The sequence below is a fragment of the Microtus ochrogaster genome, linkage group LG5 (assembly GCF_000317375.1).
Source record: "Microtus ochrogaster isolate Prairie Vole_2 linkage group LG5, MicOch1.0, whole genome shotgun sequence".
Lineage (NCBI taxonomy): Eukaryota > Metazoa > Chordata > Mammalia > Rodentia > Cricetidae > Microtus > Microtus ochrogaster.
Window position 1 is genome coordinate 52,428,554 of NC_022031.1, and position 13,816 is coordinate 52,442,369.

Here is a 13,816-nt window from a genome sequence, read left to right on the forward strand (position 1 = left end):
CAGCACTTGCATGGTGCATGCAGCAGACGGTACTGAAAGGCAGTAAGGAGAGCTGGAACTGATGGAAAAGTGAAGTGCGGATTTCTAGTCCTCTCGTGCTCAAAAGTGGCATGGTTCCTGGTAGCAGCTGTGTGTGCATTTCACAGTCGAACAAACTGATCAAAGTGTCACTTGGTTGTAGGGCTATCTTTCTTTTTAAAACAAATATGACCTCACTGGGCGATGGTGGCGCACGCCTTTAATCCCAGCACTCGGGAGGCAGAGGCAGGCGGATCTCTGTGAGTTCGAGACCAGCCTGGTCTACAGAGCTAGTTCCAGGACAGGCTCCAAAGCCACAGAGAAACCCTGTCTCGAAAAACCAAAAAAAAAAAAAAAAAAAAAAAAGAAAATAATCCTGTGGGCAAGCCAAGAATGAGTAGCAGTATAACATCTCCACTTCCCAGAGACCTTTGAGTAAAAGAGTAAAGTAGACCTACTACTCCTGAACTGCAACAACACAGAAAGGAGCAGCAAAGGGCTTGCCTAGAGAAAAGCAGTGCGGCCGGCCACAGTAACTGTTAACCTTTAACTCAAAAGGCGCAAGCTCACTGAAGGCCACACTATCTCCAGCTGTATCCAAAGGCCGGGAGGGAGGAAGGCTGTGAGTACTCTGACTTGCGTATGCAGTGGAGATCATCCCAACAAGGTGGTGCATTTTAAGATCAGAGAAGTGCTTTGCTCCTTAAAATGAGAGTTATACCTAAGGAGCAGACAATTTTATTTTTTTATTTAAACCCCAGCTATTAAAGTTGTTTAAGTATTTGCTATCCAGCATGATAACTTGAGATGGATGGCCATGGGAAGTAAAGGAAACTATGACATCGTTAGAATTACAGGCAAGACAAGGGGAACCCAAAGCACAGACGATAACACAGAAAAATTTTAAGAGAGTACAGATGCCATGACATTTATTAAAAGGCATGCTACAATGCTATACTTGTTAGGAAAAGAGACTGAGATTCCATGTAACAGGTATCAAATATACAAACCGAAGGAAAACGGAATCAATATTGTAGTGTACAGAAGCTTGAATTAACCATGCACTACACAGTTAGAAAATATGGTTTTTAATATTTTCTCCTCTTTGCATTTATAACATAATTCACTTAGACAATCACAGAATCCTTTTCTTCCAATACCACAAACTGTATTACAAATGAAATCTGGTACTGCTGCTTATCAAAATATACAAGACAATTGCTATTTTCTATAAAACCACTTTATATGTTAACTTGTTCCCAAAACCCCCCCTTTTTTTTCCTTTTTGGCCTGGTTTAAAAAAAAAATGTTGTTACAAATATTTACAGCATTTTCTTCTGTTAGATGAACATTCTCACAAACAGAAAAAGGGAATTTTATGAACAGACCATGTAAAACACTAGACAATATTAGAGGTTTTTAGCTGTGCTATTCCCCCCTCAAATACAGTACTGAAAATGATCATCCTTGCTGTCCACTCATTCTGTTCACAGTAAAATTCCCATTTTCTCTAAGCAGTCTATCCATCAGGAGGAAATGGAAAGTCAAGGCCGCTCTGCATGGGATCTTTCAGAAAAGAGCTCAGGGAAAATGCTTCACAGATGAGTTAAAACCAGAACAGGCAGTCTTTGGTCAGAGCAATGAGGTGAAATTTCAATGTAAAACTTGGTGTGGTCAGCAATGTTTGTAATTAGTACTTCCTTGATACGGGATGTATTTCTAAAGATCTGGGTAACAAGGAGTGGTAAGAAAAAAGAAAGACTAGAGTATGATAGTCTTAATGACACCAAAAACAACTATGTAGAATACCTGTTCTTACAACTACTATGAACATAACAAAACTCTGTTGGCAGCGTTAAGTGAAGTTTGCCATAAGCAGCTTTCGGGCATGACAGTTATCATCACCAAGGTCCCTGTTCTCTGGAGCATGTGCCTCAGCGTGTGACAGCTAAGGTGACCACCATCAAGATGGAAAGCAGTTTTGCTCCTGTACCATACAATGCTCTGCTTTCTGTGCGGAAGCAGATGTGCAGCTGAGCTTTTGTTTACTCAGGACTGTTTGCTTGGATGACTAGTTTGTGGGACAACATTCTCTTAAACTGTATAGTACACATTTCCTGAAAATCAAAATACCAATGCTACCTTAGGCTCAAATAGGAAGAAAAGGTCAATAAGACTACTGAAGAAGGCACATAAACTTTGGTCCTGTTTTGTTTTTCACCTTTACACCCTCCCCCCCCAATTAACGTTTCTGTAATTTTCTTTCTTTTTTAAAAACAATTCACAAGTACCTGTTAGGATTTGCTCTGAAAAAGACTGCAAACAGTCTTCTACTAAAACAACCCTTTAAAAACAGCTGAGTTATACTTTAAAGTTATGTACAACCTAAACTGGGTTTGCTTTAGCACAACAGTGAACAGAGTCTGGCAGTTTTCTCCTCATTGCCAGTAGATCAAGACAAAGGAAAGGCGGAGAAAAATGCTCTCAGCACAGTCACGCTCTTGGTCTAAAACAGCAGTACACACTGCCTTTCTAGGAGGTAATCTGGGCTTTACAAGTGGGTTCACTGAGGCACAAAACATCATTATTTCTGAGTTTGTTGTTTTCTATCCAAGAATATTTAGTGAAACTAGACAAGAAACTGCATAATATATTCATTCAAATATAAATGCTGTGTGATGAAATGAAGGCTTTAAAAATTGACACTTTATAGATCCCTAATAGCTATTTGTTGGTTTTATCTTGGGGGTAGATGGGAACACAGGCTTATGTAGCAAGGCCGGGTTTCAAACACAACATTCAGCCTCCTCCAGCACTATGACAACAGCTGTGTGCTACCATGCCGGGCTCATAAGGGCTAGTTCCTAACCTTCAACAGGCCCTTAATCACCACAGCAGGAAAGGACAAAGAAGGAATTTAAATGATAGCAGCTATGACTCTGAAACATTCAGTTCAAACACCGCTACAAAGAATTGCATCTAGTATTTAGTCTCAAAGATCTCATGTCATTTTATGGGGATATGGAATAATCCTGAAACTCTAGCAAATTGTCAATTAAGAGAATACATGATTTTGTCTATTCTCATATATCACAAAACACATTTTACCAATATATGAGTTATGCAAACCCCAAAGTAAAACATCTTGCTATATAGCACTGTTTTTAAATGTGTACTGCTATTTCCTTAAGTCCTGAATTTATATATGCTTAATTAGGATACCTTGAAAAGTGATATGACAACACTCCCCCCCATGAAGTAAATTAACTCAGCAAGGCAGTCTCAAAGATCAACAGCAAAAATAAACCACTGCTAAAAGTTACTGAATAAGTGCATGCCAAAACAAAAATACAGATCAAAATTTTCCATCACCCTGGTATTTAAAACTATGCCAACACAAATATGTAGACGTCTATAATTCAAACAATAAAGAGCTCAATATGGACAGCATCCATATGCTACAGCTAATTTTAGACACAACCGGATGGCTTCAAACATGCTCTTTTAAAATAAGCATATCCTACATTCCCAAATCTTAATTTTGTTAATTTTGTCAATAAATTAAAATGTACGTAATGTGCATATGTATATATAACATTAAAAGAGTATATGTATGTATATACACTTATTTATATACACACACACGCACACATATCTACACAAATCCCTGAAAAGGATTTCAGTGTTCTCTCAATTTAAAGGCCATCCCTACTTCTGAATTACATTCAACACTATTATGATTTCCCTTCTGTTATCAGTAACTTTTGCTACACGTATGCTGGATGTTATGTCATGAATTAATAAATTACACAGTTCCCAACTCAAAATAAAGGAAGCAATCCAATTTAAAATGTCATTGAAAATTAATATAGTGTCTGTGTGAAAAGAGCAAATTTGGGGAGACAGTTCCATTTCCCCTCCTTTATTCGGTATTCAGGTGAAACATACCTCAAATGTAAGTGGGAAAACACCCAACTGGATAATTATCATGCCCATCTATTCAGCCAATACTAAGGTCACCCCATCTGAAATGTCCCAAGCTAGCATCTCTCTGTCTGTTCTACGAACTGTTGCTTCTTACTGAGGGAATTCTGATTTAAACAATCTATAATTATCTCTTTCACTTTCTATTTTCTATAAAACTTTTTCTTTTAAAAAAATGAAAAATGTATGTTCAAATTAATGGCTGAAAACAGAATGAGATACTTTTTAAAAGATGAGATGATCAAATTTGAGAATATTAGAAGTGAAAAGGGGTGGACAAAATTGATCCCTTTAACAATTCTGTATTTTAGAAACCAATTAAGCATTGAAGGAATAATTAACAAAAGCAGTTTTATATTAAGAAACAATTTTACATGATATAATCACTGAAGCAACATTAACATGTACCTTACATTCAACCAAAAATGTAAGAGGGTCAGAGTATAAAAATAACCCACTTTCTCATACTCCAAATATGTGGACATTCAGTAATGAAGTTCCATTAACAAAGATAATCAAGTCCTTGAGTGCTGAGAAAGAACCGAGTAATCCTGAGACAAATCCTAACGGGCGATAAAGGTCAGACAGATGTGAACTGAGACACAGTTCTGCAGCTCTGACTTTACAAGAAGGCTGGAGGCAACCAGCGGTCACAACAGAGGCCTACAGGTGCACACTGAGTTATTCCCAAACCACTCACCCTTCCCTAGCCCATCACTACACCAAAGCACCAAAAATTTGAATAGAAACTATTACTTATTGAAACCACTTAAAATTGCAATGAAAAAAGGGGGGGAACCCTTAAAATCCAAGACAAGGAAAGAAATAACAGAATGCTCACCAAGCCCACAATTTATCTTTCTAGATATTTAGATAAAACTCTAATCTATTATATCTTAAGCACATAATAAGGCACATAATAAGAAATTAAGTAAATACACAGTAATTCTGAGTATTAGAGATTATAGTGGTACAAAAAACCCTTGAGATTTTTTTCTAAAAGAAGACCTTACCAAAAATAACTTTTAAAAAATCTGTCAAACCATATGATAGACCTGAATATTTTCCTTAAGACTGTAAACTTTTTTCTGAAAACAATTATAAAAAAGTAGGATTACTTTTCTTTTAAAATTTTCCAAGATCATATTACATTACTTGACAAATGTCATTTTGAAATTCAAAACATAATTTTTTTTTTCTAAAATGGTTCACTATTCTGATATTGTAACAGATCTAGGCTGAATTCCACTTCTGTTTCCCTGGGGACAATTGCAACACTTTGCGTTTCCAAAAAGTCTTTGAAAGAGAAGATATGCATTATTCAAAGGAGTGTCATACAGTGAAAAAAAATCATTGAAAGAAAGCATGCATGTTTATAAACCTGCTTCCAATATAACTCCATGTGGTTATGTATAATAACTATCAATAGATGCAAATATCTGATATAATTTATAAGTGAACATCATTTTCTACAGGGAAGATGCTGAATCATAAAGTTAAAAACTTGGTTGTAAGTGGTTTAAATTACATCAAGAAATTGTAAAAGTCTGTATGCCTAAATTCCTCAAAGTACAAAGGATACTAGAAATGTCATGTAAGGCTGATCTGGACCCAAACTTAAACAAAGTCTGTCCTTTTGAAATCTAAGTCAGGGAATTAAATTATTTAAAAAATATTTTCCTGATCTTTTTTCCTGAAAGTTATTTTCATAGAAACTGCAGTACAAAGGAAAAGCAAACCTTTGATCAACATTGGTGGGAAAAATTGGAGAAAAAAAAGGAATATCTCTTGTTTTGAATGTACTTGAATATTAATCAAACTCCCAAAGAGTTACTTTTGTGAAAGAGGCAGAATTGGTCTTGAGCTGCTAAAGTCTGTGCTTGAAGACTTTACTGAAATTATGGTCCAGTTTCAGGAGAACATTCAGAGAGCTCAGATGGTGGACTTTGAGAAGGAAACTCTGAGGTGGTGATTCTCTCCAAGATCGTGATTGTGAAGCTCAATAAGGGCCTGGATTGCTTCTTCCACAGACCCCAACTGAATGAGTGCCATCTTACGATCCTTCCTACAATGACAAGGAAAAAATAAAAAGTATAATTAATTTGGTTTTAAACCAAAGGACTTTGCAGAACTACTTTAAAAAGCTACAAACCATGTTAAATAATGTTAATTATTTTTGAAAGCAAAGACTTACTGAAAGAATTTAAAAGCCTTCACTGAGCATCCAGCGTCTATGAAAAGGTTCTTCAAATCATCCATTGTAACAGAAGGGCTGCAAAATATCAGAGTTATCAACTACATTAGTTCTATTGGCAAGAGAGTCACAGATGCGCTCTGATCACCATCGGATCCCTTGAGTACTTATGTTCCAACAATCTCTTTGGAGATAGTATATAAAGAAAAATAAAAAATATGTATTCTTTCAAAATGATTATTTCTCACACTATTGGCATTAGTAATTAACTCTAGTAAAGCTACTTCTCCAGCTCTGGCTTACTAGCTATAGCCCAGAATTATACACTCTTCATAGCTTTCATGGTGTTTGGAAGGTGTATGGGTTGGCCAGTTTCTAAGAATATTTACACCTGGGCTATTCTCCTCTCATACTGCACCAAGATGTCCTCTGTATCCCTTAGGTTAGCACAGAAATGACAATACATGCTGAGAACTGAATCCTGGGTTTTCCACATGTCAAGTACAAGCTCAACCACTGAGCTACATTCTCTGATACCTCTTTGCCTGGCATTTTGACTTCAACCTTATGAGACATACTCAGAGACCACTCAGTTGAGCCATCTCTACATTTCTAATTAACAAATATTCAATTCTATGCTAAGTTTGGGGGTAATGTTATACAGCAATGAATAACTAGTACAGTGGTCTATCATGTAGGCAGTACATGATAAAACGACATCACTGATTCCTAGGGGTAACAGACCTGTGCTTACACCACACTCCTTACTCATCTGTGTACCCTTTTGAATTAATTATTCCTAGTCTGAGTTCCATCAATAGAGTGAAACTAATGACCTTATTCCAAAGACTATTATAAATAACTAGTAAGGGGCATAACAGTTATCAGACTAGAGCTCACAGAAAAGTGGAGTGTTACTGCTTAATGGGACAGTTTCAATTTGAATAATAAAAAGGTAATGCAGATAGGAGTGAATGGTTACACAAAAATATGCAATGTTCTAAACGTAAGGTGTGCACAGCACTATATACTGAACAGTCAAAATAATCAACATCATTATACAGATTTTAGATAAAAAAAATAAAAATGGTTATGAAGATACAATGAGGTTACACATGTAAAGCACCGTGATCATGCTTAAAGAACACAGAATATGGAGAAAATTCAGAAATGCCAGTATTATTTCTTTTTTCACTTCTAATGTCCTAGCCCATTTAGATAGGCAGGTTTCTCTGTGTAGACCAGGCTGACCTGGAAGCACCACCACCACACGGCAGGCATTCATTTCTTAAAGTGACTCACTCCTCCATTGCCTAGTTGGCATGAGGTTTGATTTTACAGCCTAATTGAGATAAAAAGTTTCTCATCAAGCCTGACTGTACACCAGCAGAGAAACTGAATAGTTAAAACTATTGAGTAATTATTTTTATTTCCTAGTTACCTCAGGTTCTTAGAATTATAAAACTTGACCCAGCCAACCCCTTGGTTTTTAAGCTGTACACACATACACACTCCCACAACTTTTTTTTCCTTTTCATACTATTTTTAGTGATATTTTGGAATTTCACATCATGAACCCAGCACACTCACTTTCCTCGTATGTCTGTCCTCATACCCTTATGACCTGACCTCTAAAAGAGAAAGAATGGGGGGGGGGGAGTTGTCCAATTTGTGTTACCCATATACGCACTGCTGCATGGGCACACTCTGGGTAGCCATAAAGAAAACTGAGTCCTTCCCCATCTACACCCCCACCAGAAGCTTTCAGTTGTGGAGAACTACACTCAGCATCCTCATCTTAATTTCTTAAGCATTCTCTTCAATGGTTTTCTATCTAGGCTGTTCCTTTTTTGGGGGGAGGGGGCAACTATAACTTTTAGCACTAGTTCCAAAACTTACTCCTTTCATGAGTAAGTTTAAAGTTTTTAACATTCAGGAATTACAATACATTTTTTCTTTGAGAGGTCAGAGACTAAATATCTCATGCTGTGTGTGAACTACACAATCTGTGATGCAAGCACTCAACTTCTTACGTAGCTCCAAGGCAGAGATACTGTGTTAATGAGTGAGTACAGTGGTTTTACATCACATTTACATCTTATGTGTCTACCAAAGGAATATCTACATATCCCCCCCACCCCAGACAGGGCTTCTCTGTGTAGCTTTGGAGCCTGTCCTGGAACTCGCTCTGTAGGTCACACTGGCCTCAAACTCAGAGAACCACCACTAGGCTACATATACTTACTTTTATCCTCACTTTAAATAGAGAAGTTAGTAACTAAAATTCTTTATTTGAAAATCCTCAATTGCTGATAATTTCACTTTTAAGGATAGGATTAGGGGCTAGAGAGATGACTCAGAGGTTAAGAGCACTGACTGCTTTTCCAGAGGATGTGGGTTCAATTCCCAGCACCCACATGGCAGTTTACAACTGTCTGTAACTCCAGTTCCAGGGAATTTGACATCTATGTATAGACATACATGAAAGTAAAACACCAATGTACATAAAATACACAGGAATTTATAAATCTTTAAAAATGTCTTGGGGAAAAAAAAGGGTATGATTGGAAATAAAGGCTCTCCACAGCATGGTGGCACATAAAAAAAGTTGGCAATAGATGAGAACTATGGAGTTTAGAACAATTTTGTAGCTTTTGCTTTTCCCAAGACACATATTACAGATTAATCACCAAAAGAACTTATTAGATACATACGGGATGTTGGAAAGATGTAGAGTGGCTGATGGCGGGAAGATATTCTGGAAGTTCTTTGAGCCGGGCTTTTTAAAGCGATGTAGGGGACTATTGCTGAAGTCCTTAGTCAGACCTTGGTCTTCCTGTCCCTCTCTGGGGAGCTGGACTGCTTGGTGTTTGGACAGTGTAGCACGAAGTACTTTTCCATAAAGTCTCTGACCACTTAGATGGTTCATTGCTATAGAACAAGGAATAAAATGAGGAAAGTTTGAATATTGAGATTCTTAATGATATGTTACCATTTTTTTTTCATTTTCTCATTTAAAAGTTTGAGCTCAGGGGCTGGAAAGATGTCTCTTAAGTTAAGAGCACTTGCTGCTTTTCCCAAAAATAACTTCTGAGCAGAGTGCTATAAGAACATATAAGGCTCGCAAGGTAAGCAAAGCACTTTTGTAAGACATCTGAGTAGTTATATTTTAGTGGCCAGGGAATGAAACATTCTTGTACCATTCTTAGGAAATCTGCCCCCTTTAAATTATTCAATAGCTCTAGAAAATCTAATTTAGAAAAAAAAGAATATTCTAGCTTCTCTTCAGATCATATAATTTTTCAGATTTTACAAGAAAAGTGAAGACCCATAAAGCCTCATGACAAGTAAGGTTTATTAGTTTAAAGTGAATGGGAAACCCCGGAATCCAAACTGTAAACACTGAAAGTGTGTTATGTGTTTTAGATAATGAACTTCAGAGCTTCGAGTAAAGCAGATGCAAATAAGAAGGGAAACACTATCAGAAAGTGCTGCTGCAAAACCACATCCCTCCCAGTTCGACACTGCCCACCCTGAGGGAAAATCCACATGCAAAACAGGCATCACCACGGTCAGTACCGAGCTGAGCTTGACTTGCGTCTGCCATCTGCACCAAAGCGTTTTCTTTCTTGTTAAACATGATCTTCACTCGATGGACATCACCATACACTCCTAATTAAAACACAAAACACTGCATTTAGATGCCTGGTATACCACATACCATCCCGTCCTAGTAAGTTTCACAGCTTTCTCTCTCCGGTATCTTGTCAATATATCATTCAGTATAAACCCAATGAACTGACTCCTCCTTACCTCTTCCTACATCTAGTGTTGAACAGGCCTGGCAAAAGATAAAAGGGAGCACTATGCACACAACTGCTCCTCTCCACACCCACTTCTGACACGGTTCTTAAAATCTTTCACCTAATCGCCAGCACCTTTGGAATTTACAGCCTAAACACCCCTCCTCATTGTCCACTTCTTCCATTCTCACAACTGTTAAGTTATGAGTGTGCACTGAAGGACTACCCTAACATCTTCTAGCTCATCTCATTACATGAATTTTTTTTTAATTACTAGTAATTCCCAGAGTGGGTATCACAGAAGAAAGGCAAAATAATTAATCTGGGTGTGGGAAGACAACGAAACACTACAGTTTATCACTTTTACTCTACAAAAATTAATGAGGGTCTACAATGTAAAAAGCATTCTTTCATTTCCCTCTGTCTAAAGTACTGTAATACACTGCAGTTTCCACAGTATATAAAAGCAGAGCTCTGTATAAAGGAATCTCACTATACTTGTAATTCAATAAGAAAACGGCTATGAAAATCTTCAAAGGAGCTGGGTGGTGGTGGCGCACGCCTTTAATCCCAGCACTCGGGAGGCAGAGGCAGGCGGATCTCTGTGAGTTCGAGGCCAGCCTGGTCTAGAAGAGCTAGTTCCAGGACAGGAACCAAAAGCTATGGAGAAACTTTGTCTCAGCCAAAAAAAAAAAAAAATCTTCAAAGGAACAAATGAGAGATCGTTACTAACACCTAAAGATAACTTTTAACCTAGAAATGGATTTAAAAATTGAAAACAACAACAAAAATCAAGTGTTCTGAATCTACTGCCCCTCTCCAAAGTGGAGGCTGAAGGAGGCATTTCTAAAAACAAAATATAGAGCTGGGCATGAAGGCACACGCTTGATCCCAGCACTCAGGAGAGGCAGACGCAGGTGGAGCTCTGCATTCAAGGCCAGCATGGCTTACACGGAAAATTCCAGGACAGCCAAGACTATATACAGTGAGACCCTGTCTCAAAAAAAAAAAAAAAAAAAAAAAAAAAAAAAAAAAAAAAATCAAAATCAAACTCCCTGTAACCAAATAGATACATCTAATTTGTTCTTTAAGACATGGGAGACTTCACATTTTTAATGAAGGCATATTTTACTCTTAAAGAAGACCTACTTCAGACAACAGGTCATATAAAGATACAGTGTTAATTCAATATTATACAACCATTAATTGCATGTGTAAATATTAGCAGCATTGACAGTGACTAAAGAGCATAAGTGGTCTCTTAGGTAATGGAATAATTCTAAAGCTGGACTGTGGTGATCCTGAGCAACTGTGAACACATAGTGAAAACTGGAGCTAGAAATGGTGCCTGACAACCTGAGTTTGACCTTCAGGACCCACAAGGTAGAGCCGACTCAAGCCAAGTTAGCTTCTGACATTCAAAGGCACGCCACAGCTCGCACTTGCTCTGTGCTGCTTTGAATTATAATGGCCCCAATAAACTCATAGATTTGACTATTTGGTCAGATCTGACTACTTGGTCATCTGGAGTGGTACTATTTAAAAGGATTAGGAAGTGTGGCCTTGTTGGAGGAAGTCTGTCACTGGGGGTGGGCTTTAAGATTTCAAAAAGCCCATTCCAAGCCCAGATTCTCTCTCTCATCCTATTGCCCGTGGATTTAAATAGGTTAATTTTAAATGTAAGAGTGAGTTAGTAATTAGCCTGAGCTCTCAGTGTGCTTATTGAGAGCAACTGCAGGACAGGAAAGATCTACCCGTGACTGTTTGTGAAGGCGTGTACCCTCCATGTCTCCTTGGCTGGCTCTTCCTCATTTTTCACGTCAGCTAACATTTCTGCTTAGTCAGCTAGATAAATACTCCCTGCTTTATACCACCACTTACAAACTTAAGTTCCCCGATTATAATCTTTGCTCTATCTTTAGTGTCAAACATATTACTAAGTATATAAAACTAATCAACAAATATTACTGAGCTGGAGAGATAGCTCAGTGGTTAAGAGCATTGCCTGCTCTTCCAAAGGTCCTGAGTTCAATTCCCAGCAACCACATGGTGGCTTACAACCATCTGAAATGAGATCTGATGCCCTCTTCTGGCCTGCAGTCAGACACACAGACAGAATATTGTATACATAATAAATATTAAAAAAAAAACAATATTACTGAATAAATCATATGTGCTCATTTCATATCTATAGATGACACTAAAAACAAACAAAAAAGAACTTACCAAATAGGATAAAAAGTCCATGTGGTGTGATAAACTGAAAAGATAACACAAAATATAACTAAATAGAGCCCAATTTTAAAACAAGTTTATTTACAGTGTAATAAGGACAGTTTATTCTGTTAAAGCACTGTTTTGTTTCTATATATTCTGGTGATACATTTTATTTAAAATCCTTAAAACAGATTTAAGCATTTTAACACAAACCTAGACTACATGTAAGAACCCACTATCCCACTTCCTGAAAGACTACTTAGACCACTTCTCAACTTACATCAGGATTGAGGTTCGTGACAAGCAGAACAGAATTCCCTGGTATGCCACTTGTCCCAGGAATGGCCATCCTTCCAGTGACAGCAGAGGAGGTGAGTGTGAGGGGACCAAGGGCTCCAGGAACAGCTGGGACAGACAGACCTTTTAAAACACAAAAATATCCTCTTACATTATAGTTATCTGGAGAATAACATTTGATAGACACAACTTAAGCAAAGTAATTGAACATTTAAAAAAAGTATACAGATTAAGCCGGGCGATGGTGGTGCACGCCTTTAATCCCAGCACTCTGGAGGCAGAGGCAGGCGGATCTCTGTGAGTTCGAGACCAGCCTGGTCTACAAGAGCTAGTTCCAGGCCAGGCTCCAAAACCACAGAGAAACCCTGTCTCAAAAAAACAAAACAAAACAAAACAAAAGTATACAGATTATCATAAAGGCTATCAAAGAACAGCTTTTCTTTCCATAGTCTGTTTGAAAGATGAGTTCCTTATTTGTTGATATTATTTTTAATTAATACCATTCATATTGGCTCTACATAGTAACTGGACTCATTGGTCTTAAAAATCAATTAAGCTTCACAGAAAGCCTATCACCCGGGACCACTTTTCTATCCAGTACCTTCATGTCAAGTGGATGTAATTTTCATATTGACTACAAATAAAATCAGCTATATATTTTACCTAATTTTTAATGACACACATATGTAAATATATTACAGATATTTATATAGTCCTTCAACCAAAGTATCAAATGTATGCTTACATGTGAAAATATTTTTAACTGTGTAAAGTGCTATATATACAGATTATAATCAACAATAAGTTTATCTTGTTTTATAAATTTTACTGCCCAGGATATTCTTAAACTATGGCAAAGGATTATATATTGACACTATATTTAAAACAGCACTTTCTCAGAAGTTCCACTACTTCTATCTTTGCTTTAAAAGAACTTAAGGACATAGGAACCTCTGGTACTATAAAAGGAGCCAATTTATTTATCTATCTTACTGTACCTGGAATAAAACCAAGGCCTCGTGTGTTAGGCACACACCATCACTTAGCTACATCTCCTGTCTCATTTTAGCTCTTTTGGTTTAACATTTTTTATATTTATCTGATTGCTCTAATTTATATCCTGCAATTAAATTGCAACAGACTTGAAATTCACCTTATTTTGTTTGACAATATAAGAATTTTAAGACTGTACAGCCGGGCAGTGGTGGCTCACGCCTTTAATCCCAGCACTCGGGAGGCAGAGGCAGGCGGATCTCTGTGAGTTCGAGACCAGCCTGGTCTACAAGAGCTAGTTCCAGGACAG

At 37.4% G+C, this 13,816-nt stretch overlaps 1 protein-coding gene across 2 annotated transcripts in view; it reads right to left on the bottom strand.

Moving 5' to 3' along the window:
• Positions 1 to 1,094: 1,094 nt before the first annotated feature.
• Ptbp3 (polypyrimidine tract binding protein 3) overlaps positions 1,095 to 13,816 on the bottom strand; it is a 75,009-nt gene continuing 62,287 nt past the window's right edge. For both annotated transcript variants that reach the window (XM_026786653.1, XM_026786652.1), the window contains exons 10-15: positions 12,497 to 12,636; positions 12,226 to 12,259; positions 9,776 to 9,868; positions 8,911 to 9,127; positions 6,197 to 6,274; positions 1,095 to 6,067 (exon numbers count right to left, since the gene is read on the bottom strand). In XM_026786653.1, the coding sequence (XP_026642454.1) occupies positions 5,935 to 6,067; positions 6,197 to 6,274; positions 8,911 to 9,127; positions 9,776 to 9,868; positions 12,226 to 12,259; positions 12,497 to 12,636 (695 nt within the window). In that variant the 3' untranslated portion in view covers positions 1,095 to 5,934. The remainder of the gene's footprint in view (positions 6,068 to 6,196; positions 6,275 to 8,910; positions 9,128 to 9,775; positions 9,869 to 12,225; positions 12,260 to 12,496; positions 12,637 to 13,816) is intronic.